General features: G+C 48.6%; 1 protein-coding gene across 1 annotated transcript in view; it reads left to right on the top strand.

Moving 5' to 3' along the window:
- Positions 1–27907, top strand: part of kalrna (kalirin RhoGEF kinase a) — a 109528-nt gene that overhangs the window by 29192 nt on the left and 52429 nt on the right. The window contains exons 2-11 of the mRNA XM_047046250.1: positions 10374–10448; positions 12659–12773; positions 15723–15915; positions 16032–16205; positions 16451–16789; positions 20373–20495; positions 21948–22139; positions 22724–22855; positions 23783–24013; positions 27443–27565. Of these exons, the coding sequence (XP_046902206.1) occupies positions 10374–10448; positions 12659–12773; positions 15723–15915; positions 16032–16205; positions 16451–16789; positions 20373–20495; positions 21948–22139; positions 22724–22855; positions 23783–24013; positions 27443–27565 (1697 nt within the window). The remainder of the gene's footprint in view (positions 1–10373; positions 10449–12658; positions 12774–15722; positions 15916–16031; positions 16206–16450; positions 16790–20372; positions 20496–21947; positions 22140–22723; positions 22856–23782; positions 24014–27442; positions 27566–27907) is intronic.

Raw genomic sequence — 27907 nt, 5'->3', positions numbered from 1 at the left:
TGAATGAGACAGGTCCCAATCCCAAAAAAGGCCGGCTGTACATTGTGCAGTGATGCTTCCTCTATTATGGGTACTAGATAGAGCTAACTGGAGAAAAGGCTTCTTTGTTTGTGTCCTCTTACACTGTAGCTGTAACTTGACTCACAGTGGACACTTGACATTCATAGCTCTATACCTAAGGAAATGTTTTTTTCCCTGTGTGTTTATCATGTTGAGAGAAGTGAGATTGTTTGTGTGTGTGTGTGTGTGTTTAAGTCAGGGGTGGGGGCTGGGGGGCAAGGAAGGTGATTGGCAGCTCTGCATGCTCCACTGATCAAATGCTCTGATTGACAAGCATGCAAATGCCAAAGAGCCTTGCTGGGCTGCATTGATTTGTCTGTGTGTGTGTGTGTGTGCGTGTGTGTAACTGCACGTTAATAGAGGTGTGAGTAGTGGCAGGTGAAGATGCCTTCTGTCAGCTGTCCAGAACATCCACATTTTCAGCGGGCGAAGGACCACTGTCTAGCCAGCCAGCCAGCCACTCTCTCACTCAACCTCTTTGTCACACACAACCACAGTACAGTAATGTGTTCAGCCAGGAATCGAACCTGTGTCTCTTACATATTCAACTGACTTAACACTGGACCATAACAACAGTATGGACTGTAGTGTTCTGAAGGGCTTATCATTCAGTGTTGGTTCTGAACCACCTCTGCTAGATAATCCAGTCATCGTGCAGCACGTCCTGAGCCCTGGTCACCCTGGTCACCCTGCTGACAGCTGCTATTTTTACCTCCTGAGATCCATGACCTCACAGCCAATAATGGAGTTCCCTGGGGGTAGAGAGGGCAGTGCCGCCTCCGCCATATTCACTCCCCCGCCCCGCCCCGCCAATCGGATGGATGGGGCTGGCCGGATTAGCCCTCATGGGAGGGTCAGAGGCTGTACCTCTGTGTGGGAGGTGACGGAGAGAGCCGACACTATTGGGGCTGCATCACAGATCCATACTGGGGGGGTGGGAGAGGGCCTGGGGGAGCAGCAGAAATCAATCACAGTCGCTCTGCCTCCATCTCTAGCCCAGGTTTTCAAGACCTATTGCTTCAGTACACCGCTCCACAGGAGCAGCCTTTGGACCAGGTCTCTGCCCCAGATCCAGTCTCAGCCCCAGATCTAGTCCTACTCCCAGATCTAGGTCCAGCCCCTGTCCTAGGTCCAGGTCCAGCTTTAGTCCACTTTAGTTCACACATCCCCCACAACCCTGACTCATTTTCTAGTGTTATATTGATTTATCATGAGTCATGAATCATAAATGTCACACATTTCTCGGAGTCTGAGGCAGATTAGACTGTGTCATCGTGGAGTCTGTTGTTTGTGAAAACATGATGTTGTGTGTATGTGTGAATGAGACAGTTTTCAGCATGTGTTGTAGGAGGTACAGACCCACGTCTTTTTGTGTCTGCGCTGAACGCCTGTTGCCACGGCAACAGAACCGTGCCATGCAAGCTGCATGCGTGTTCCAGTCTATGGACGATGTTATTCATCATCTTGTGCGTCTGCGCTTGTGTGTGTGCGTTTGTGTGTGTGCGTTTGTGTGTGTGCGTGTGCTGAGGGCTGACTTGCTCATGGTGGCTGTGTCGCTCCCTTTTTTTGTCTCTCTGATCGTTACACACAGTGGCATCCTCTGGTCGTCTAAAAAGGCCAGCGATTTGTGCAAAGGCCATTGTGCGTGTCTGTGTCTGTGCCCTGTGTGTGCGATGGGTGTGTGAGCGTTGTCTATGCTCTGCCCTCTCAGCTCTAATACCCAGTGCCCCAGGCTGCTCTCCCTTAAGATTGAAACTGACAAGGGAATGAGCCAGCACAGCCTGAGTGTGTGTGTGTGTCTGTGTGTGTGTGTGTGTGTGCATGGTTGCCTATTACTCACTTGCGTGTGTATGATGGTGTTTAGCAGTTTGAGACTCCCTGGTTTGAGTGCCACAGTCAGACCAGCTTGACGGACAGTCTCCAGCTCTGAAGACAAGACTTCCTGCTGCCTGCTGAAGCCCTCTCTGTCACACCCTCTGGGGAGGAAGCAGGAGGCTAGGGTGGAGGAGGCAGGAGGCTAGGGTGGAGGAGGCAGGAGGCGAGGGTGGAGGAGGCAGGAGGCTAGGGTGAAGGAAGCAGGAGCCTAGGGTGGAGGAGGCAGGAGGCTTGGGTGGAGGAATCAGGAGGCTAGGGTGGAGGAAGCAGGAGGCTAGGGTGGAGGAGGCAGGAGGCTAGGGTGGAGGAAACAGGAGGCTAGGGTGGAGGAAGCCAACACTGAAACTGACAATGACATCTGGAACTGACATGAAGAGACATATAGAGAGAGAGACAGTGAGAGAGAGAGAGAGAGAGTGAGGGGGGGAGAGACAGACTGAAAGTGAGAGAGAGCTTGAGAGGGAGGGAAAGAGAGAGATAAAACAGACGAAAAAAAGTGTCTTTGCGTGTGTGTTTCTGTGTGTGTGTGTGTGTGTGTGTGTGGGGGGGGGGGGGTTACTAATGATGAGAAATTGGGAGCCATGTGGTATCTCTGGTGCAACAAAGACAAAGATCCCCAACTCAGCCTTCTCCTAAATGACTAACAGACACTTGGATCTCTGACTGGATCCATGTGCCATGGGGCGGTTGGTCGATCCATTCCCTACTCGTTTATTATCCACTGGATTTACTGCTGTAACCATCTCAAGACCAGATCCCAGCTCTGTCTTACCAGAGGAAAGGAAAACAAATAACAACAAAACATCAAGACAGCGCCTGAAACCATTTATTATTTTTGAGCGCTTCCACATTAATTTGCAATTACCCTTGGTTTCTGCACAGATGGGAACGGTGCATGTCTGGAATACAAAATCCTTGAAATGAGTGTGTGCACGTGTGTTTGCGTGCTCCTGTGTGTGCATTTAGGTGTGCGTTTTGGTGCTTACACGTAGCGCGTATGTCTGTGTACTTATGTTCGTCGGTATACAGCTCCAACCACATAAGTGTGTATGCGCGCATCATCGTGTCATTTCCTTCTGTGCTAAAAAGCTAGAAAGCGTGTTGTGTATACTCCTGAAGAGGCAGAGTAAATGGTGTGGATCCGCCCATGACGCTAGCGTGTGCTGCTGGCGGCGGGGGGGCGCCTGGAGCCGCCAGGGAGTGGCGTTTGCAGGCGTGTTGCCTGTGTAGGCTGGCTCAGTGATGGAGGCTGGCTGTCACACTGGCCCACGATCAGCCTGCTCCTCACGGTTCTACGAGATGCTTCACTGTCCGGGGTCCGCTAGCCATGAGATCAGCCGCACAGACTCACGCGCACATATACACACACAGACAGGCCATTAGGCAATGCGCTAATGTTAATGGCTTAAAGTGCAGCTCTATTTCGATGCGCTGGTGTGTGTGTGTGTTTGTGTGTATGTATGACCTCATCTTCTCTATAACTGAGCTGCACTTCAGGGCTGAGGTGAGACGTTTCTCTGCTCTCGGTCTCAATAGGTTTATTGACACAGACTCTCTCTCTCTCTCTCTCTCTCTCTCTCTCTCTCTCTCTCTCTCTCTCTCTCTCTCTCTCTCTCTCTCGCTCTCTCTGTACCTCTCTCTCTCTGTCTCTCTCTCTCACACACACACACACACACACACACACACACACACACACACACACACACACACACACACACACACACACACATACACACATTCGGACATTCCTGCATTTGTATGTCACCAATGTATCAATGTCTCAATCAATCCAGAGGTTTCCTTCAAACCATGTTCTCACTCTGACATGATTAATCATCTCCAGCTCACCTTTCATGTTCTCCAAAGTCCTACATTCTTTCCTCAAAGTATTTTACTGTCATTGCGTAGTTCCTTTTCTGTGATCTCTCTCTCAGAGAGACAGACTACGTAATAGGCTTCTGGCCAATTTGCATGAACATCAGCCAAACTCTGACATAATTGGATCGTGTTAGGTACTCTGGATGTGTGTGTGTCTGTCTCTGCATGTGTGTGTGTGTGTCTGTCTGTGTGTGTATGTGTGTGAACTATATATGTTCCATCATGGGCATGTGTGTGAACCCTTCATGAGCAAATGAAGTGGAAACAGTCAGTGATTGGACAAGGCTAATTGCCCGTGGGTGAGTTTGGCTGTGGTACAGACATGCAGTGTAATCTAGTATCACTGAGGAGTGTGTCCACACACAGTCAAACATCTGTCCATGGAGACATCAAAGTAGCACGCTGAAAGTCCTTTTCAGCGCCAGTAGAAAGACAGGTATTTATGAAGATGGCTTTGCCAGATAGACAGTGTGTGTGTGTGTGTGTGTGTAAGTGTGTGTGTGTGTGTGTGTGTGCCGTCCTCAGGTGATCCTTTTGTTTGCTGACTGTCCACAGCGCTATCATGTCTGTTGTTTTTGTCGTTGAGTTTGACTTTAGACAGTACATCCTGTCACTGGTTCATTAGGGACTGCTGTCAGACAGTCCAGTCGAGCTGTTTAGTGGCTGCTGGGATGACAGCGAGACAGATTGAGGGGGGTGGAGGGAGAGAGAGAAAGGAAAAGAGAGAAAGGTAGAGAGAGAGAAAGGGATGCCTTTTAGACTTGTCACTTTTGATTATGCATCCCTTATGTTGTGTGCCCGTGTGTTTGTGTGTGTATTTGCTAGTGTGCTCGTGAGTGTGTGTGTGTGTGTACATACAACCCACTGCTCCAAAGCGGTTTACTGTGCTTCCCTGTTTACTCCTCAAAGACTTTCCCTCTGACTATGCTGCTCCTGGTGATCTGGTTGTGAAGGAACCGACACGGTAATGTGAGAATAATGAAACCCTGCTGATTGACTGTCGACGTCTACGGAGCAGATGCACCCTATAGTGTCTAATTGAAAAGTAGTTTACGTCGACAGCCTGGTAATCAGACTGTACTCCATGGTAATAGCCGTGCAGGTGTTTCTACACTAGCTCTTCTCTTCGCCTCTCACTCTGATTGACTTCCATGACATCTGTTAAAGCTTTCTCCTCGTCAAAGCGGTGGAAATAGATTTTGCATCAAGGTTGGGAAGCTGCAGGTGCCTGCTCTGGGAGAGAGGGAGGCAGGCAGGTGGTCCCGAGAGAGAGGGAACCGGAGCTGAGAGACAGGAACTCTGACTGTTTGGATAGTTCCGGGAGGATCTTCTGTATTCTTTCTCATTTCACATCTCATTAACTGATCAAGCTGCAGGTGAGGGGGTTTGGTATTCCCTATTGTCTTTCACTCTGTCTCTCTTACTACCTCTCTCTCTTACTATCTTTCTCTCTCTCTCTCTCAATCTCTCCCTCTCTCTTATGCTTTGTATTCCCTATTCTCTTTCACTCACTCTCTCTCTTACTAATTGTCTCTCTCTCATTCTCTCCCTTTACCTCTCTCTCTCTCTCTCTCTCTCTCTCTCTCTCTCTCTTGATATTTTCCTCACTTCATTCACACTTGCGGTATTTAGTCTGCATGAATTACAGGTCTCTTATTTCCCCAAAGCCCTGTGCATGATTCCATTCTTGTGATGTCATCATCTAGCAGGAAGAATCAAAGGCGGGGAGATGAGAGTCGGAGAAGGTACTCTCGTGGACGCGTGTGTGTGAGTGTGTGTGTGTGTGTGTGAGTGTGTGTGTTATCCCCCCACACCCTGCACTAATGAAGAGATATTTCTCACCAGATTGAAGTATCTCTTCATACTGGATTCCTACAACAGCTATAAAGAGCAGAGAGACCATTGTGTATTACACCACATCATGTGTTACAACACAGCACCAACCAATAGCATTGATCCTCCAGTTCTGGGCCAGAGGACCTTAGCAAGACTGCTGCTGTTATCATTCTCAATAGAAACAACAATACCCAGCATCCTCCTTTATCAACCTGCTATTCACTCTGATGATGACCAGCTTTTATAATACTGGTTATATGGGCCTTTTATACCATGAGCTCTTTCTTTAGATTCAAGCTCTTTGGGGACCTATGAATCCCTCCCACCACCCTCCGCACACGCACACACACAGTGAGTGTGACACACACACTCCTCTCTGTGTGATTGCATTTATCTGATTTCCTGGATTTGTATCAGCTGGGTTCAGGAGCCTGGGGTCATATTGTCCCTCCTGCTGGCACATTGATCCTTTCCTCCCTGCCACCCACCATCCCACCATCCCTCCATCCCTCCATCACTCCATCACTCCATCCCTCTGTCCTCCCCGTGTGCCTTCCTCTCATCTGCCGTCAGGGCCAGCTCTCCCCTATGTGAAGGAGGTGAGGAGGTATGGGTTCCATACAGCTGATGGATTGTTGACAGGTTGAAAGCTGGAAGTCAAGGTCTCTGGTGTGACACTATGTCATGCAGAGCAGAGAGCATCCTGTGTATGTGTGTGGGTTAGCGTGTGTGTTTCTGTGAGATATAGAAAGACAGGGATGCAAAGGAGAGAGGAAGATACAGTAGAGAGAGAGCGAGAAAGAGAGAGAGGGACAGATTTGCCCTAGCTTGATTTGTCCCATGCCAGCTCCCTCCCTCCCTCGCCTCCTCCTCCTCCACCCGTCTCTCTTTTCTGTATCTCCCGCCCTTCATCCACCATCTTTCTCCCCCTCCCCCTCTCAGTTCCTTCCCCCCTTCCCTTTCTCCATGGCTCTTTTGCAGCCTCTATCTCAAAAGGAAAAGCGAGCTGGAGAGCGCTCAGAGCTGATAAGCGGCCCCGCGTTTCTCAGACATTGTTGTTTTGTTAGGCAAATGAGTTGTGTCACCATTCAGTAACGGCTGCTGGAGCGCTATCCACGGCGGGCCACATTGTCAGAGACAACATGAGCGGAGGCGCGTCGCGATCATAGTGCTGCTTCAGTGCTGCCTAGTCAGACAGCGTACCCCAACCCTTGGCAGCGCATGGCACAGTGGAGCTTTGTTGGCGCACTCTCTGTAGGCCTTTGCCACTGGGTGAGACAGATGGTGGATGCAGAGGTGGCAGTGATGGCAGTGACAGACAGACGGACCAGGCAGGGAGACAGACACAGACAGACAGACAGACCAGGCAGGGAGACAGACAGACAGACCGGGCAGGGAGACAGACACAGACAGACAGACCATGTTTCTCCAGTCAGGCTGTCAGTGTAGGATCTATGTCTTTACCCAGAGGAAGCACACATGCTGCTGTCAGTCCACATCTAAACATGCTGGATTTATTTCCTCCATTCCATGTTCCTCTTTCCCCTTGGCTTGGAAATGTCTCCAGTTCTAAAGCTTCTCCAGGGGGGCCCGATATCTGAATCTCAGCTGGTCAACTGGTCAGGTTTTATATCCAATCTTGAACTTTGACCCGCCCCATTCTCTGGGATGTTCGATGCCTGTAAGATTTATCTGCGGATGATAGACTGTGAAGGGGTGAATTAGGGAACATATGCTGTTATTGACCCAACATACCTCATATCCATGTGGATCTGTGGAGTCCGAGTAGGCCGTCACAAACCTCAAGACTGGCTACTGGTGAGGCAGGGCCCTGAGACCAGGGGTTCAGACTGTTTACTGAGGGGTTTATGGGATTCATACTGGAGGTTTTCATAGTCTGCAGACCCAGTGTGTTCTGGGTAAAGGATTAGCCAGACGGGTTTCCTTTTGTGTGTTTTCCGGAGTCTGATGCAAACCGGTTCAATGGCCAATCAGAGGTCTCACAGCCAAACAGGGACTTGGCTGTGTGTAGGGGGCGGTGCCCGTCTGCTTTGTGAATCCCTCTCCCTCCCCCCAGTGCAGCAAAACACAGCCCCACCCCCTCTCCCCAAAATGTGCGTTTCTGTAATCTATGATAATTCACACACAAATGCCCGTTCCTACACACACACACACACACACACACTTGGACACACACCAACACACTTGGACACACACAGACACACACATACAGATGAGGATTCGGCCCTGTTTGTTTCAGAAGAAATAGGGGAGGGGCCTGACCTGGTTTCCTTTGTAGATGCGTTGCCATGGGAAACCATGTCCCAGCTAAGCAGACAGAACGAGAAAAAAGATAGAGAGACATAGAGAGAGAGAGAGAGAGAGAGAGAGAGAGAGAGAGAGAGAGAGGGGGGGGGGGGAAAGGGAGGGGGAGCAGATGACTTAATGTCAAAAACGTCTCCTTCCACCTCCTCACCTGTGCATGTTTCCCCTCCCTCGCTCCCTCCCTCTCATTAAGCACAGCACAGCCTGTAGTGTTTCTTTGGTCTGGGTCCAGTGTGCAGACAGAGGCTGGGGGGGGCGCTCATAAATCCAGACAGACGGTAATGGGGAGAGGCTTTAGCTTTAATACTATCATTCTTGCTGAAGGTCGCTGGCATAAAGACTGCCTCTAAAATGGATGAGGAACAGGTTGGAGGGACAGGGGGCCTCCAGAGTACACACAATGGTTGGTAATAGAGACAGAACTTCCTGTGGAGACGATGGATGAGTACCGCGTGTGTGTTTGTGTGTGTCCTGTCTCAGTATCCTCACCTACCTCTCTCTTTCTCTTTCTCTCTCTCTCTCTCTCTCTCTCTCTCTCTCTCTCTCTCTCTCTCTCTCTCTCTCTCTCTCTCTCCAGCATAGTGCCCTCCTAATGATCCTCTTTTGGCTTCAAACAGTGTTTAAGCTGTGTGTGTGTGTGGGTGTGTGGTGCCCTCCTCTCATCTCTACTCCTCTCCTCATGTGTGTCACAGACACGGTAGGAGAAGGACATTTGGACCTTTTTCTCAGCCGCCGCACAGTAGACACAGTGGACAGAAGCTAGAAGAGAGAGAGAAAGAGAGTCAGAGAGAGAGAGACAGAGAGAGAGACAGAGAGAGACACAGAGAGAGAGACAGAGAGAGAGACAGGGAGAGAGACAGAGAGAGAGACAGAGACAGAGAAAGAGAGAGAGAAAAAGACAGAGAGAGAGAGACATATAGAGAGACAGAGACAAAGAGAGAGAGAGGGTTTCATAACATAACAGACGGATGTCCAGCTGATCTGAGAGTCCTGCAGAGTAAGAGGGAAAAATGAAAGCAAAGAGGGAAGAGGAGAGAGAAAAGAGAGATAAATCACATGTCTTTGTTTCACAAACAATGTTGCTGTGTCATCTTATCTAACCCAGATCATTATGTGCTGGTCACACTTATTGATTATGCATATTGATTGCAAATTCACATTTGAAGCTTTAGCCAAAGTCATCGATGTGTTGTCCCACGTGAATGGTGTTGCGGGCTACATCAGTGTCAAATGTCCAGTGAAAGACACCCAGGAAGGGATTTGATGTCAGTTTAGTGATGTTGCAAACTGATAAGTTGCTTTTACTTGATGTTTATCACATCGAGTGTTGAGGTTGTACCTTTAGCTGCTGTCTGAGAGCCAATATGACAGCACGTCATGATTCAGTGCTGTGGGTTTTCCCCCCATAATGCAGTGCTGTGGGGGGTGTTCCCCTCCCCTCCCCTGGCTGCGCTGGGACTGATGGATGCCATTGTTCCGCCTCTCCGCCCGTGTGTGTTGCTGTGCCGACCAGCTGATCCAGAGAGAGATAGGAGGCGGGGGGGTGTCCAGCAGGGGTGTGAATATAAAGTCTGTCGGCTGTTCTAAGTCAGAGAGAGATGAAGAGAGGGAGAGGGCCAGAGAGAGACTGAGAGAGAGAGAGATAGAGAGGGAAAGAGAGAGAGGGAGAGAGAGAGACTGAGAGAGAGAGATAGAGAGGGAGAGAGAGAGACTGAGAGACAGAGATAGAGAGGGAGAGAGAGAGACTGAGAGAGAGATAGAGAGGGACAGAGAGAGACTGAGAGAGAGAGACTGAGAGAGAGAGATAGAGAGGGAGAGAGAGAGAAGAGAGAGAGAGATAGAGGGAGAGAGAGACACTGAGTGAGAGAGATAGAGAGGGAGAGAGAGAGAGAGAGAGAGAGAGAGAGAGAGAGAGAGAGAGAGAGAGAGAGAGAGAGAGAGAGAGCTGTGTCTTGTAATAGCTTTGTAATGGCCTGTGATGGCGGGGCGTGAATAGGAAAAGGTTTCCTCTGAATCACAATGAGCCCATTCTCAGTGCTCATCATCCGTGTAGAGCCCCTGACAGCATCTCAGCTGTGTGCCCGCGGAGTGCGAAAAACCAGGAACACGGACGTATGCCCCTCTGCACAGTCTCCATTCTGCATGGCCGTTTCGATTCCAAATGCATGCAAACGTTTTCCGTTGTTTTCTTTAACATTCCTTCCCTCAAGAACTCTTAAGAACCTGGGGAAGGTTCTCAGGGTCTGTCAGAACTTTGCGACGGAGGAGAATTCTTTCCAGTGCTCATCAGCCTCTGTGTCTGTGTGTGTGTTCTTTTGTTCAGGAATGTAGATCTTATAATGAGATTAGTGTCGAAAGCTGATTAGTGAATCTTGTCTGTGCTTTTCCCTCTTCCCCAGGGTCCTTCAGGGCTGACGGCATTAAGGCGTCTGATGTTCTGCCCGTGCTGAAAGAGAAAGTGGCCTTCGTGTCTGGTGAGTGTGGGGTTTGTGGGATGCTAAAGCAATGCGCCATGGGATATGAAAATCTTTGGTCTGGGCATCACAGAAGTCCAGCTGAGAGCAGTCCCTGTGTTGTCATGTCAACATCATTGTGGACATGTTTTATCACCCTGGCTGAGCAGGACCTCTTTAATGTCATCTCTTCTATCCTTTAGTTTAACAGGATTCAACATCAAGGATGCAACATTATATTACACCCTGCCTGCTAGGGGCCTACTGATAAGGTTTGGAATGTCAGGTGGCTACATTTAAAACCTATTATAATTGCATAAATGTTAAGCCAAGTGTTAATGTACCTGGCAGTGTTCAAATCATTTCCCTTTAGAGCAAGAGGATGTTCTTGTTGTTTGAAGGTGACATTCAGACATGAACAGGTTTTCTGAACCACTGTCCCTAAGCTACGCTACGCTACGCTACACTGCCTTACATCATTACTTCACACGGTAATACTTTATTGATCAAAGCAGCTTTAAGATATAGGCATAGCTGCCCAACAGCCCATTATGACTACTATCATTCATTCATCTTCAGTGGACATGCTCTAATGGGCTATCAGAAAAGGATGTACAACCTTCTAACATCCACTGGTTTTAGATCATCTCTTATCATTCCAAGGGTGAAGAGTTCAGACTCTGGGTTGCTCCTACGGGGACCGAACCGACGCCTTCAGTCTTTATGGTCCTCACGTGGTTCCCTTCCAGCCCCACCCCCCCACCCCTCACCCCCAGCCTTCTGATCACATGACCCTGATCACCCTTACATGCTACGCTTGGTTGGCTCTCCATGTTGAGCTGGGTGTCACCACAAGGGCATGTTATCTCCCTCACCATCTCCCTCTCCCGTTGGCTGGACAGATAAGCGATGATGTCACTTCTCGCTTTTATCGCCACTGCTCTGAGCATGCTCTGTATGCTGTACATCGTTTTATAGTGCGCGTGTGGAAGGTGAATTAAAGGCCAATGGTATACACAGTTGTGATCCGCATGGATACAATGATGCTGGCTGGATTTCCTGGCACTCGACGATGAGGAGTTGCTGCTGTTGTTTATGTTTCACTACATTGGACTTCTCTCTGAATTAGGAGTGAAGCAGGTCAAATGCTGGCTTAGAGTGTCACAGAGCTGGCGGTAAACTAAACAGAGTTCACTGGGATTTCTCGCGCACGCACGAACGTGCACACACACACGAGCACACCGCCATAAAATAGACTATTTTTCTCATCATCGGAAAACCAGGAGGTCGTTACTAAGTCAAGGTAGTCCTTCAGGTGTGGCAAAATGGACTCCTCCTCTCCTCTCTACCCTTCCTTCCATCCCTCGCCAGCTCCCTCTCTTTCCCTCCCTCCGTGCCTTCCCTCGTTCCCTCCCCCCCTGGGGTCAGGCAGCTTCTCTGCCATGAATCCCACTGAGTTTTTTTTCCTTTCATGAATACATCACAAGGTTTTCTGCTGCTGGCCAGCAGTCCAGTCATTTAGCTGGCCTTATCTCCTCCGCAGGCCCAGCTCCAGGAAGGGAGGGAAAGAGCGAGGACGAGGTAGAAAAGAGGGCAGGGGGAACGGGGCGGGGGGGCGGAGGAGGGGATGAAGGGGACGGAGGGATGGCGAGCACAAGGGAGAGGAGGGAGGGAGGTAAGGAAGACGGGGGTGGGGGGGACCTTAAGAAGATTAAAGGCTGTTGAACATTTGTCAGGGAGAGGAATGGTGGGGGGGGGTGGGGGGGTCAGGGAGGGAGGGAGGGGGGCAGGCCGCTGACCAACGGGGTGCACCCAAAAAGTGTCAACAGAGATCTGTCATCATGGTCCAGATAAGAGTACTCTCTCATGGTGCCCCTCATACCTCCCCCATTCCCTGGCTCACCCTTTAGCTGTCCTTACACACACACACACACACACACACACACACACACACACACACACACACACACACACACACACACACACACACACACACACACACAACACACACACAGACTTAGATACACACCTCTCTTATGAGAAGGCGGGCTCTATGGCGTACCAGGGTAAACAGACGCTCCCTGTATTTCTTCCCAATCTGATCCCACATCTCTCCACAAGTACTAAATCACTGACCAACACACTCACATAGAGTCACACCACGAACACACACACACACACACACAAACTCTTACACAGCCGCTTGAAGTGCTGCATGTTCATGTTCCCAGGAGGCAGAGACAAAAGAGGAGGTCCCATCCTGACGTTTCCTGCCCGCAGCAACCACGACAGGATAAAACAGGAAGAACTCAGAAGGCTCGTCACCTACCTATCCACCGTCCCCAGGTACGTGCAGCGGATGAGTAGACTGACTGGAGTGACTGTCTCATATGATGTGGATGTTAGTTTGTTTTTAGACCACTGGTGGGCAGGTCTGGGTTCAAATCGTTTTGGGAAAGTGATGCATTCTAATCACCCCTCTGGACTCTCCTCCTTCTCTTCCTGTCGTCCCACTTCTCTCTGACCATCTCTACTCTGTCCGGGGGGGGCTGTTAAAGAGGCTCCCTGTAGGAACAGCAAGAATGATTTATGCTACAGAAACAGCTGCCTTGTCTCCCATCTGTACAGTACCTGCTCAAAATGAGCTGTAACACACACAGTCACACACACACACACACACCCTCCACTCTACATTGCAGAATCTCTTTGATGTAGAGAGAGGTGGATTCTTATTGTAAGGCAGTACACTTTAGGGGGTTCTTTCAGACGAAACACAAATAGTCAAGGTCAGATAATCTGTCACATCTTTGTTTGTGGATGTTTGAGCTTAGCTCAATTTATACACACACACGCACCCTCACACCCTCACACGCACACATTTGTGTGGTGCCTGGAACCATCTTGAACATGAAGAAAGATTCTGGTCATATTGGGACCCAGTGTTTTCTCTGTGTAACGTAGTACCTCAGACTTTGTGGTGGGGAAAATATAAGCGTGTGTGTTTGTGTGTGTAAGAGAAAGTGACACAGTGAGAGAGACAAGAGTATTAATATGTGCTAGAAGTCTTTTCCTATGTGTGTGCCCCAGCATGGGGTGCTGTCAAGCAAAGTGACAGGGCCACGGAGAGAGTATTCAGCCCATTGATCAGGCCTGGCTCTGGGCCTGTGAAGTCCGCTTCAAAGCCTCCCTGTTCAGCCCTGAACAAAGGTCTGCCTAATGAGAGGCTAAAACAGCAGCTTGTCTAAACAGCCAGGGAAACAGGCTGCCAGATAGGCAGCCTGTCAGAGGGGCCTCATGTCCTTGACCAACACATGTTGAGCTTGTAGGAGGAGAGGGGCAGGGGGGAGCTGGGGCAGGGGGGAGCTGAGGCTGGCAGCCAGACGTGGTATGGCACACGTCTGGCCTGGCGCTGAACACAAGGAAGTCTCTCTGCTCCTGACTCAGAGCAGCCGAGGGAGGCTAGAGTTTCTCGACTGCTTGCTAGTTGCTAAACACACACAATCTCTGTCTCTCTTTCAGTCTCCCTATGTTATCATGAACTTGTGTTGATCTTATAGAATTTTTTTTAAATAAATCCTCATGCAGTTTGTCAATTGTATTGATGCATCCGACCCATGCATCCGACCCATGCATCCGACCCATGCATCCGACCCATGCATCCGACCCTTGCATCCGACCCATGCATCCGACCCATCCCTCCTCCCCGGTTCTGTCTTAATCAAGCGTTCATGTGTGACCACCACCCCCCCCGTGATTCCCAGAAAGCAGTTCATTCTTTCAGTTTTTAGCTCATGCATAATCCATTCGCTAAGGTATTTTAGGTAACAATCTTTGTTTATAGTTCTGTTGAAATGAGCCACGATTACAAGCTCAGTGGAACAACAAACTGAGAACATGATGTAATTTGGGCCTAGCTAGTAAAACATACATAACAAGTTTTCATTCTTCAAGTGAACAAGTCGATAGATTATTTTCTATGGTAACAACTGTATCGTAGGGGTTAAATGGCCGTTAAGATTTTTGAAACCAGATTGTGTATTCATCCGGCACCTCAGCAGCTTGACACAAAGGGATAAAGCCATCCAAGCACCAGCTAACATTTCCTCCTTTCACTACTATGATGGTGTCAGAGCTTGACTTCCTGTTGTTCTTGGGCCAATGACCCAGTGAGGCTAGAGAATGACAGGAAATGAAGGGTACAACAGTTGTTATGAAGGTCTCCGGCTGCTGGTGTACTGTAGTTTCATAATGTCCCTGGAGTCCCTGCAGTCTTAGAAAGACGCAGAGGGTCGGAATAATTCCAAAAAGTAGGGGAGGGAGGTAGAGACGGAGGGAGGGAGAGAAGGAGGGAGGGAGTCTTCAGGAGGGCGTGCAGTGAGGTGAAGCAATTACAGGTTATTTTTATCTTCCAATCCCGGTGAAGTGCCTCCCATGCATGGAGGATAAGAATAGAGCATTAATAGTATTCCACTCGGAGGCCTCTATGCTAGCGAAGACGAGTCCCCACACAAATCAAGCTATTAGATTTAAAGAGATGTTGACATGCTCTGGAGGAGGGGGGCCGTGTGTGCCGTATCATTTGTATGATAATTCCCTAATGACTGCCTTTGCAAGCTGCCAGGCAAGTAGCATCATCTTGGAAAGGCTCACCGTAGGTAATGACGTTAATGACACACTTACATGAAAATTTGTTCCAACGGCTTAAGGGGGAAAACGGTGACAATGTGCGTCTCGAAATGAAATAAAACGCAAGCACACGCTGACGTGAAGAAGAAGGTGTTAAAGAGCACTGCTGAGGCCCAAGGAGTGGGATGAATTAGAAACATGTCCAATTGAATCTCCCTCCTCATTGAGTGGTGCCAGTTGAGCTGCTCCAGAGTATATAACAGCTTCAGCTCCCTGTCTCTCAGAGAGTCCTCAGGGACCTTTTCCAATATAACTGGCAGAGGGAAGCAGGGCGAGAGAGAGGCAGGGAGATAGGGAGGACAGGGAGAGAGGGAGGCAGGGAGAGAGGGAGGCAGGGAGAGAGAGGGAGGCAGGGAGAGAGAGGGAGGCAGGGAGAGAGAGAGAGGGAGGCAGGGAGAGAGAGGGAGGCAGGGAGAGAGAGGGAGGCAGGGAGAGAGGGAGGGATTTTCAGTGGGCAGTGTTGGACGGCATTGGCCTCTCTAGCCTTTCAAGGCTCTCTTGGCGTGTATCATGTTAATGATACAGTGTGATGCAGAGAGGAGTCTGGGTAGTGTGTCAGTGTGGTGCTCTACCTGGTTAACGTCTGCTCTGCTCCCGTCCTCTCCGCAGCGAGGATGTGTGTAAACGGGGCTTCACGGTCATTATTGACATGCGAGGGTCCAAGTGGGACCTAATAAAGCCGCTACTGAAGACCCTCCAGGAAACCTTCCCGGCTGAGATCTGCGTCGCCCTCATCATCAAACCCGACAACTTCTGGCAAAAACAGAAGACAAACTTTGGCAGTGCCAAATTCACATTTGAGGTAAGTGGTACACTTTCTACCACCTGTGTGTAGAATGAGGAGATCCTCTCCTGAAAGGTTTGGACAGGAGCCACACTGCTCTGACTCTGTATTTGGTGTTCTGCGTTGTCTGACAGACTAGTATGGTGTCAGTGGAGGGGCTCAGCAAGCTTGTGGACCCATCTCAGCTGACTGACGACTTTGAAGGCTCGCTGGATTACAACCACGAAGAGTGGATGGACCTCAGGGTGTCTCTGGAGGAGTTCATGGCCAGTGCCGTGCATCTCCTCTCCCGCCTCGAGGACCTGCAGGTAGGACTGACCAGTCTGTCAAACTACCAGACTCACAAACCTACCTCATAGTGAGCATTAAGGATTTGATTCTTCTAAGGATTTGTCTCATCCCGTTCAATGTTAAGTCAAAAAACAAAAAAAATATGTTTCACGTCTTCTGCTATCATGGTTTGGCCACTGTGCCAGTTCAGTACATTGTGATGTCTAACCAAGAGAAAGACGTTTGACACCAACCCCATGCCTGCCTTCTACTGTGTAACCAGGAGCTGCTAGCCAAGAAGGAGTTCCCTGTGGACGTGGAGGGATCTCGCCGTCTGATCGACGAGCACACTCAGCTGAAGAAGAAGGTGATGAAGGCCCCGGTGGAGGAGCTGGACCGCGAGGGCCAGCGGCTGCTGCAGTGCATCCGCTCCAGCGACGGCTTCTCCGGACGCAACTGCATCTCGGGCAGCGCCGACTTCCAGAGCGTGGTGCCCAAGGTGGCCAGTCTGCTGGACAAGCTGCACTCTACCAGGCAGCACCTGCACCAGATGTGGCACGTCCGCAAGCTCAAGCTGGACCAGTGCTTCCAGCTGCGGCTCTTCGAGCAGGACGCAGAGAAGGTGGGTGGTGCCTGGCTGCGACTGCAGATGTTGCTGTTGTCTCGACATCCTTTTCCCATAAACCAGCTGGACCTGGATCCATAGCCCGCCGAAGGCATCGGGGTGTTGTGGAGAGAAAATGCTGAGAGGGTGTTTTCTGTTAGGCCAGAGGTGTGTGTCTGGTATATATTTATGCAGACAACACACGGCAAGGAATTGGTAACGGTATATCTATAAACTGAATGAGAGGGCTTATTCATGTAAATATTCTCTTGCCTCAACTGCAAATATTTATGCGAGACGCACATCCAAACGTCTTTGGTATGGCAGCAAATAACAATCTGAAGGGGGAGGGTTCGAGTTTCTCAGGTCAGGTCTGTTTATGTAGATGGTCCAAATGCATGAAGGCAGTGTAATCAGATTTTGTGTTTATTTGGAACACATGTTTCCCTGTGAATGGCTTTCAATCACATGGACCAGTACTGTAAGTCCTGTTTTAATTGTAGAACACAAGGGTATTTTTTGAGGGAAAGCATCTACCTCATGTTCCCAACGCATGAGTGGTTCCTGAAAGGCCATTACAAAGGATTTATGAGTAACTTCTCATCTGGGCGTACATTTTCATAATTCCCCTTTAACATTGTCAGTGATGATGTCCAGATGTACAGAAAGGTCCATGTAATGCTTTGGTTATTATTTCTAGCTGTGTGAACAGCTTCCAGCAGCAGGCTTTTAAAAGGAAACCTCATACCCAGAAAGTCATTAGCGGTATGACGAGGAGGCTGGCGTGCTGACGGACCCCACGGCTGGACTCAAACACAGCCGGCACAGTGATGATGACACACAGGTGTGACTGGCACACCAGGTGATGCCTGTATCCTGTGATGTCACTGCCTCTTTTAACATGATTACTCGGTTCCCTTATTGACCACTCTCAGCTATTAGAGATGCAGCAGCTACTGTATACGAAGCTCTTTTCTCTCTCCCTCTCTCACTCTCTCTCACTCTGTCTCTCTCCCTCTCTGTCTCTGTCTCTCTCTCTCTCTCTCTCTCTCTCTCTCTCTCTCTCTCTCTCTCTCTCTCTCACTCTTTATGTCTTTCTGCCCCCGTCCTCCTCCATGTTTCTACATGGTGTAATGATGAAGTGAGGCCAGTGATTCCCAGCCCGCCACTCAGGCCTTCATTAGGAGAAGAGCAGTCTCCTGATTACAGTAATGCCCTGTGGTGCCTCTGATTAGGACAGGCCCACATAATGATAATGATCCATCCCCTCGAGGGGACTGCCAATCAAACACAGGCTTGCTCGTGTCTATTCCCTCTTACCGGCCAATGCCAATGCTAATCAAGGACTGAGTGTCCTCTCCAACTGGATGGTGGAGATGCCAATCAAAGACAAAGGCAAGGAAGCCTGTGTCCATTCCAGCTGAAGGTGACTAGTTGCGTGTCCATCTCTGTGTTTCCCCTCCATGATCTGACAGGCTGACTGGATACAGTGGAGCAGTTCTGCTCGGGTCATAATGTGGTCATGTTTGAAAGCTCAGAGGCCCCCCTGGTTCCTGCCGGACTGACTCAGCAGAGCGTGTGGAACACGAGGCTGGGATTGTGGGGCTTCCAGTGCCAAGGCTGTGGCTTCCAATCCAACTGGGTCTCATTTCCATCCTGACGTATGCTCTCGCTCTACTGGATGGTGCTCAGAGGACCTGCTGAATGGCATGTTTTAAGGGTCCCGCTAGTCTAAGTGGTGCTGCACCTGCACACAGGGTATTTGGGAACACGGGCTCTGAGCCAGACCACAGTGTAACACAGCACCTTTGAAGCTCCAGCACTAAGACCATTCCCTCATTTTCTCCACCATGGTAAAATGAAATTCTTGGAGTGTAACCCCAGTTAAAGCAGTGGATATCTGTATGGATTCGGATCAAAGGCAGCAATAACAGAACCGAGGGGCTTGTTTCTCTGAAAGGGAGAGGGATAGGGGGAAGGATCGGGAGAGGGATGAGGTTTCTCTGCACGTGCTAACGTTTCTCTCATACAAACAAGATTTCTATAGTGACCTAATACATACCACACTGAGACACTTAACAGAAACTTGTTTTCCCCCCAAAAGATCTCCATTATTACTGTGATCTCCTCTTAAGACCTTCATGAAGAATTGAAATCAAACATCTGACTTCTTTGCCCACCTGCCAGCTTTAGTACAGAGTAATCGGAGATAGAAAACCAGCTACAGTGCACTGTTTCAGTCGGAACGAAAGAAGCAAACAGTCAATGTGCTAATGAAAGTTTCTGACAGCTTCCGTACGTTTGATTTGTAAGACATTCTAATTTGATAGAGGTGTCAGCGTGTGATTTAATGAAGATGACAAGTAGGAGAATTTACAAGTGCTGTCCTCCATCAGTCATACAGTGTTCCAAGAATGTTCTTCAATTTGACAATAATGTCAATGACATTGAATCCTGTACGTACGGCAGGAAAGAAAGAGAAGAAGCGTTTATTCAAAACGTTTATTTTTAGCGAGCTGTGAATGCTTAAATGAAGGCACTGCATTAAGTTATTTCAAAATCACAATTTACAACATTTACTTGATTCTTGACTTGTTTGAAAAGATTAATTATGACTTCGTAATTAATAATCTTTGCTATTTGGAATACAGTAATATTCACTTTGATTTGTTTTATCAGTGCAAAGCCATGTGGTGTCTAATTCCCTGTGTATTGACTTGAGAGATGGAAAGCAGGAGAGGGTCAATGTTTCATTAACAGCCCGATCAAAACCTGATTAACGCAAATGATTCCAGTGTGTCCAGACACACCTTCCTTTCACATTGCCAGTGAAGACAGCAGATAGCAATGTCACTCACTGGATCAAGCTGGTTACATACTGGGAACAGTTTCTAGGCTCCCTGCAAGTTAAAGAGAGGGAATGGAGATATCAATGTGTCTGGCTTTTCAAACCAGGGAGCAGAGGACATTCTGGCTCCATTTACACCCGGTGGTTGATTTTCATGGCATGTCAAACTGTGTTAGGCTCAACTGCATAGGTGTAAAGAGTGACCTCTGCACTTTACGATGAGGTGGAGCTCTCTCTGTTTTTGTTATTAGATAAGTTGAATCAATAGTCATTGTACGGTACCTCAGGGAAGAAACTACAGGGTGATGTAATACTCAATCTGGAATGTGTCACCCCAGTTAACCTATCACATAACAAGTACATAATGCCAGGGTTATTTTGCAAATGCCATGAACCACTACTTGCAATGAACACGTACATTATTTTGTCATAGATTTTAACAGACGCTCTTATCCAGAGCGACTTACAGTAAGTACAGGGACATTCCCCCGAGACAAGTAGGGTGCAGTGCCTTGCCCAAGGACACCACATCATTTTGCACAGCCAGAAACAAACCGGCAACCTTCTGATTAATAGCCCGATTCCCTAACCGCTCAACCATCTGACCTCCCCCCCCCCCACATTATGTACGGCTGTTGAGTTGGACTTCAACTGCAAATGTAACTTTGATATTTTGCCAGCATTCTATATGGTCATACTTAACAATATGTTGTATTCATCAATCATATGTTTGTCTGTTGTTTGTCCCTCTAGATGTTTGACTGGATCAGTCACAATAAGGAGTTGTTCCTACAGAGCCACACAGAGATCGGAGTGAGATACCAGCATGCGGTCGACCTGCAGACACAACACAACCACTTTGCCATGAACTCAATGGTACGTATATCATGTCTAAGATCAAATCAACTATACTTACGTGAGGGATTTACTATGAACTTGTCAGTACCTTTCAGTAAATTGGATCTTTCAAGCCATTTCCTGTAGCTACTGCATTGGTCACTGCTATGTACTGTGTGTGTGGTAAAGGGAGGATCTAATAATATACTTGACGTCAGTGGTTTGAGTCATGCCTCTGTGATTTCACTCGGTGTACTATGTAATGTATGAGTTGAATTATTGAAAGACTGGAGGAGCAGGTCAAATGGCAAGTCAATTTAGGAAATTAGTATTTCTGATGGGCTGTAAAAAGCTTTCGGTGGTTCTTTTGACTGCAGTCTCTGTTGTGGCACAGAGGCCACAGCAGTTGGAGAGCAGGAATGGGTTCTCACACAAACAAGACGACTGGTACTGTTGAAGGAGGTCCAAAAAAGAAAAAAATCTCTGTCACACACACTCTTATAGAACACACATAAAAACACCCACACACAAACAAACACCCACACACGTATAAACACACACACACACACCCCTGACTCATACAGACCTGACAAATGCTAGGACTATTATACAGTGACGTGAGTCTTGGCGCAGCATACAGTCTGGTTAAGAGTCCATTAACGGCTGATTTAAACCCAGCCGTCATTAGTCAGGAGGGCTTCATTAACAACTTTAATCAGGTTAGAGGTAAATACAGCCCACGCTACAGCACGGCAGGCGTGTAAACCATGGACTTGAGCTGTGAAAGATGAGGGGAGACGGGTGAATGGATGAATGATGGATGGATGGATGGATAGATGGAGAGTTGGATGTAAAGAGGAGCGATGCAGCCAGATGGTAAGATAGAGTACGTGTCTGTGCACGTGTGTGTGTTCATGCAAGCGTGCGTGTGTGTGTGCGCGCGCGTGTGACTCATTAGTGGTAGCTAGCCCGCTCCCAGCCAGACATGCTGAGCTGCTGATTCCTGTTCTGCTTGTTGATGTTAAAGCTCTTCACTTTGCTTCACACAAGCTGACGTGTCAAAATGCATCTGTGCAGTGTCCCGGTCTGGCATGTCAGTGTGCCTGGCATGCGGGTGATGGCACCATCCATCCACACACAGTTCTGTCAAGCTGTGTTTATATAGTTGTCTGTCTACACATCATCTCAGAATTACTGGATTAGGAAAAACTCAAATGGTACATTAGAGAATGACACATAGAATTGAACTGGAAATGTGTCTTTCGTACAAAAACATGACATCAGAGTGAGTGCAGTAGTTCACAGTAGCGTGGCCTCAGATGGCATGTATTGCTTTGTTTCCTTATTTACATTACATTTAGTCATTTAGCAGACGCTCTTATCCAGAGCGACTTCCATTAAGTACAGGGACATTCCCCCGAGGCAAGTAGGGTGAAGTGCCTTGCCCAGGGACACAACGTGTCCCCCCCTTATGGTTTTCATCTGTTCCAGAATGCGTACGTCAACATCAACCGGATCATGTCGGTGGCGTCCCGGCTGTCGGAGGGGGGTCACTATGCCTCGCAGCAGATCAAGCAGATCTCCAGTCAGCTGGACCAGGAGTGGAAGAGCTTCGCTGCTGCACTGGACGAACGCAGCACCATCCTGGCCATGTCTGCTGTGTTCCACCAGAAATCTGAACAGGTACGAGATACAGTGAGGTCCCTGTACTCGCGTTAAAGGAAAGAAAGATTTCTCCCGATGGCTGCAGCTGCTTTGTTAGAGTGTGTCTTTTGGGGGGGATCCTAGTTGCCATGGCAGCAAATGTCACTGAGAGACTCTGAGTTGTTGGGCTTTAGGTGAAACTCTAAGCTGTGTGTGTCTGTGTGTGGGTGTGCGTGTGTCTGGAAGTGTGTTTGAGGTGGGGGGGGGGCGGTGGTGGGGAGTATTAGGAGGTGAAAACACTCTCTGTCTGACAAAGAGCACTTAGCTAGCTCTCCAGGCTTACCTCAGCATCTTGTAAAGTGGGGCTCTCTGGTTCCCTATTTTCCTCCCTCTCATCTTCCTGCCTGACTTCTCTCCAGTCTGCACACACTAGTGTCCAACGTGCTGTCTCCCAAGGCAGGTGTAGTGATGACCGGGCAGCCTTTATCTATTTAGCCGACTCAACTCTTCTGCTCTGCAACTCGCTCTTCCTAAAAATCCCAACAGTTAGGATCTCATGCTCTCCATAGAACCTGAGACTCCCTCTGTTCTAACCGTGTGACTTCCTGTTTCCGTGTGTCCAGTTCCTGTCCGGGGTGGAGGCGTGGTGTAAGATGTGCAGCGAGGGGGGGCTGCCGTCAGAGATGCAAGACCTGGAGCTGGCTATCCACCATCACCAGACCCTTTATGAGCAGGTCACACAGGCTTACACTGAGGTAAGACCCAGACCCTACTACTGACCCAACACTCACCAAGCACGGACCTCGCTTGAACTCACTCACTATCACAGCACCCAACACCAACACATCACCCAGGGGTATGATGCATGAACCTGACACAGTACTGACAAGGCGGCCCCAGCTAGAGCCCACAGACTCGCACCCAATAGCAGCCGGTTGCCCAAATCCATACTGAGGTAAAGCACAGTATACCCAGTAACAGTAATGCAATTTGACATGCAAATCTTTCAATTACTTTATTACATGTACATATCTGAACAGTTTTCACTTTTTTAAATCAGAAATGACCTTTACTGTCACTAGGGTTTCAAGTAGTGCTTAGCTTGTGGCTGGGGGCAGGTCAGACAGCACTGGGTCCTGTTGTCCGTCATACCCCACAGAGGACTGACGATGATGACAGGGTTGTGCATTTTGAGCTATGCTTCATTCCTCCAACAGCCACATCTGCTCTTGTTTGTTTTATTTTAGTGTCCTCTTTAAAAAGGCTCCCCTCAAAATGTTTATGGTTTGAACCCAAAGAGAAAGAGATGGTCACTTCAGACTTGTTTGTCCATATTGTGTTAAACAGTAGATAAAGAATAACACCACACCTCGCCCACGCGCCAGATGTGAATGTGTAATTTAGTCATTTTTCCTTGGAATTGAAATTACAGCCTGGTCCAGCTCAATTTAGTGAGTTAAGTAGACGGCTATAACAACCCCAAACTGGACTGTTATCAGAACACCATCTCTTTTTTTTCCAGTCACAGTACACATACAGCTCTTGTTTCTGTTCCCTAACCCCCCCCCCCCCCCCCCCCTCCATTGGATCAGTAAACCTACTGGCTTTTCTACAGGCCTCAGCCTATCAGTGACAGACGCAGTACTTTTAGCTCCCGTGTCTGTTCTCCCCCCACTCGGCAGGTGAGCCAAGATGGCAAGGCCCTGCTGGATGTGCTCCAGAGGCCCCTGAGCCCGGGGAACTCCGAGTCCCTGACGGCCACGGCCAACTACTCCAAGGCGGTCCACTGCATCCTGGACGTGGTCCACGAGGTCCTGCACCACCAGAGGCGCCTGGAGAGCATCTGGCAGCACCGCAAAGTCCGGCTGCACCAGCGCCTGCAGCTCTGCGTCTTCCAGCAGGACGTCCAACAGGTAGGAGGGAGCCTGTGCTGGTGTGTGTGTGTGTTTTGAAAGAAAGAAAGAACGAAAAAAAGAAAGAAAGAATGAAATAAAGAAAGAAAGAAAGAACGAAAGAACAAAAGAACGAAAGAAAGAAAAAAAGAACGAAAGAAAGAAAGAGTGAAGCCTACTAGTTGCGTAGTCGGGGTACTTGTGTGTGTTATTTCATATAACCACACAGTAAGAGCAGTGTGAAGAAAGAGCAGATTAGTCAACAGTCCACCATGAAGTGAGGGATGTGTGTTTTTCATGAGGAGGATTCTTTCCTCTAATATTTCCCTCCTGGACATGAGCCCAGAAGTACAGTTAATATTGCAGCCTTAGCCTGGGAGTGAGAGTTGGATCAGCATTGGGGCTCCAGTACCAGGATGAGACAGGTCACCACTACAGGACTGGAACCAAGTCTGGCAGCTATACCCAGAGCTGATCTGAGATCACTGGAGGGCTTTTCACAACAACAACATTCACCTCACGAGTTACAATGTCTCATTTTCAGTGTTTCCATACAGATACCATGGCCAAATTTTTTTTCGAAACCAATATATTCTCATGCAGTGTTCAATTGAATATGCATGTGTGTTCGTGAGCCTACTGTTTGTGCTTCCATGCGTGTCTATGAGTTTGTTTCCTGTGCAAATTGCTCTGTAAACCAATCTTCCAGTAGTTCCTGACTCCTGCGTTGCTTCACCGCACACATTAATTGAATGAAACAGAGAAGGGACAAATGAGAGACAGCCAGACAGACAGTGTGTCTGGTTTAACCTGGAGTACACAGTAGTCAGACAGTAGTCAGAGACTGTACCAGCCCATACAGGAATAGGCCACAGTGAGGGCTACCCTAGCTGAACCATATCTACAGTACCGCCTGTGTCCATTCCCTGGCCTTCTGCCAACAGCCAGACATGTACGCAGACGCACAGAGTCAGAGTTCTCAGTAATAAGTCTGTCTCTGTTCAGAGGCCACAGACTGCAGCTGAGAAACAGAATGTTCCACACAAACCAGTGGCTCAAACATTGAAGTTGCATTGAAGTTGCAAGATATTTAGCCATATCTAACCATGCTTCTCCGGTTAGAATGGCCGTGTAGGTCGGCACCGGTGAGTGCCTGCTGTGAGCTCGTGCAGTGGAGACGGCCTGTGCGGGATGGGTGGGGTGGAAGGGTTGGGGGAGGGGGGGGGGGGGTGGTGGGGTGATTGAAGTCCCCTGGCAACTGGGTTATCAGCTCAGCCACATGAGTGACCATTGGCCAGCCGTCAGAGCCTGGTGCACATGGGCCACATTTCGACATTTCCTGGCCGTGAGTCACACAGGGAGATTCCAGCCAGTCTGGGCCTGTCTGGCAGAGATGGTGAGGATGGGCCGGCCTTCCAGGGAGACCCAGGTCTGCCCAAGGTCACAGTGCTCCTCCTGGTAGATTTAAGAGGAGCCAGAGCTTCCTGGAGCTGTCTCTGTAGATATGCAGTGCATGCCTCCCTCCACACTTCTGCTTCTTATCTGGGGGAAACCAATTTTGTTATATATTTTTCATTTGTTTACTGTAGGAGGATGGAGGTCTTTAGGATGAACGAAGAGTTTTGAGGCTGCTGCTGGACAGTGTTTGAATAGCAAGGCTTAGAGATGACAGAGGTCAAACTGTCCATTTAGGCAGGAGCAAGATTGTGTTCTGTGGAGCTGCTGCTGGTTGTTCTGAGGTGGATATAGGAAGGTCAACTGTTCCTGCTACCCTGCTGTGCTATTCACAGCACTGATCTCCAAACCTTTCTCAGTTTTCACCTCTCTTCTGTGGCCATCATACTTCACAAGCATACTCTAGGACTGAGTCCAATTAGGCCTTGTCTGGAGGAATGAAGTGTTGAAATTTAGGAGTACTTTTGGCATGCTCTCTCTCTCTCTCTCTCTCTCTCTCTCTCTCTCTCTCTCTCTCTCTCTCTCTCTCTCTCTCTCTCTCTCACTCTCACTCTCACTCTCTCTCTCACTCTCACTCTCTCTATCTCTCTATCTCTCTCTGTACATTTTTGGGATGCCTCCTCAGGGGTTTGGATCTGTAGAGCTGTAACAATTAACAGATTCCAACTGAGATTATATAGAGCACACACACAAACACACACACGGGCACTGCCCTCTCTCCGTTCGGACTGTTATAGTGGATTTAAATCCAGAGCGTCATTTCTGCTAGGTTTATCTAGCGTCTGTTTTCAGTCAGGGGATTGTCCAGGGCAACATGTTATTATTATACGTTTAGAATAGGCTTAGCATGTTTCCTGGGGAGGAAACTTTGTTTTGGGCCAGGGGAGAGTAAACCCAGCTGAACATAGCTCAATGTTGAGTGAGATTACAGTAAACATATTTGCTTGTTATATGCCAGTCAACTGAAACACACACAAATACAAACACATACAAACTTGCTATCTTTAGACTGCAAATGTAATCTTCATTAAATAGAGAAGTGTGTGTGTGTTTCTGTGTGTGTTTCTGTGTGTGTTTCTGTGTGTGTTTGGATGGGAGTCCACTTTTAGAAGCTTGTTCCTGTGGATGTTCTAATCAGTCAGGGGAAAATAAAAGTTTGCTGCTCACTCTGCAAACACAAGATATGTTTATAAAACATTCCCTCCTTCGAGCACGCGAAACCTTCCCACTTCCCACAGACCTTCCACACACACATAGACACACATCAACACATTTACCGGATGGTTGCTGCAGTCCACTCAGGGATAACACACAAGATAATAAAATAATCGAAGCAAGAAGTGCTGTTGGGTGCCTTTTTCACTGAAAATGACAGAGAGATCTACTTCATTGCCAGTAACGGTTGCTTATACCACTGTAAACCACAGCTGCAGCTTCCACTTTGCTTTGTCTTGTTCGGGGAAGCATGTCAGAGCCTCAATCCCCAGCCAAAGGGACCCACACAAACACACACAAACACACACCCACACAAACATACACACACACACATGATCTCATCCTCTGAGCTGCAGTCTGATCATTAGCAACTCATACTGTAAATTCTGGACAGACTGCAAGCTGCTTCAGATATGCGAGTCACGCCACTGTAGTAATGCCTCTATGGAGAGAGTCTGTTAATGGGCCACTGGGGGGAGAGACTCTATGGACTTCACTGCACTCTGGCTGCCCTCCACATTTGGCTATTCACTCATTGACTGCAATGACATGGAATGTTATGGAAGGCTCATAATATGGAACAAATATACTGTATGTCCGGTTTACTGGGGGGGGGATATAGCAAGCTAAGTGACATCTAAAAAGCACTTTTCCATGGTTTATCTCCAGCGTAACCTTTATCATTTGTGTTTCCCACTTCCTGTTGAGCTTTGGTAAATAAGTGAGCTAGCTGGTCATGCTAACATGTTGACATGCTGTGTGTGTGTGTGTCCTGTGCAGGTGATGGACTGGACAGAGAACCATGGCGAGGCCTTCCTCAGCAAGCACACAGGCGTGGGCAAGTCTCTCCACCGCGCCAGGGCCCTGCAGAAACGCCATGACGACTTTGAAGAGGTGGCACAGGTAAAAGTCGTTTTAAAATACCCGGCACCTACTTAATGGCTTGCTGCCAGCCCTCTGATGCTGGGGGAACCCAGTGCAGAATGGTGCGGTGTAGGAACTTCCTCCATAAAGAGGAGACACGCTTCATCAGCTGTTCAATGTGGCAGAGGACCACAGTATCCTGGCAGACTGGAGCATTGCTGTCTGCCCGTCATGCCTCGAGGAGGAAGTGAACAAGCAGACACATTAGCAGAGTACACACACCAAGTCACGAAGCTCAACGCAGCATCAGAACACTATTGTATTGTACGGCACAAGTCGTTACAACCGAATCACGCATGGCTCTCTTGTGCTTTTTTTTTT

Source organism: Hypomesus transpacificus, chromosome 23 (assembly GCF_021917145.1).
Source record: "Hypomesus transpacificus isolate Combined female chromosome 23, fHypTra1, whole genome shotgun sequence".
Taxonomy (NCBI): Eukaryota; Metazoa; Chordata; class Actinopteri; order Osmeriformes; family Osmeridae; genus Hypomesus; species Hypomesus transpacificus.
This window is presented reverse-complemented; position numbering and strand designations above follow the sequence as displayed.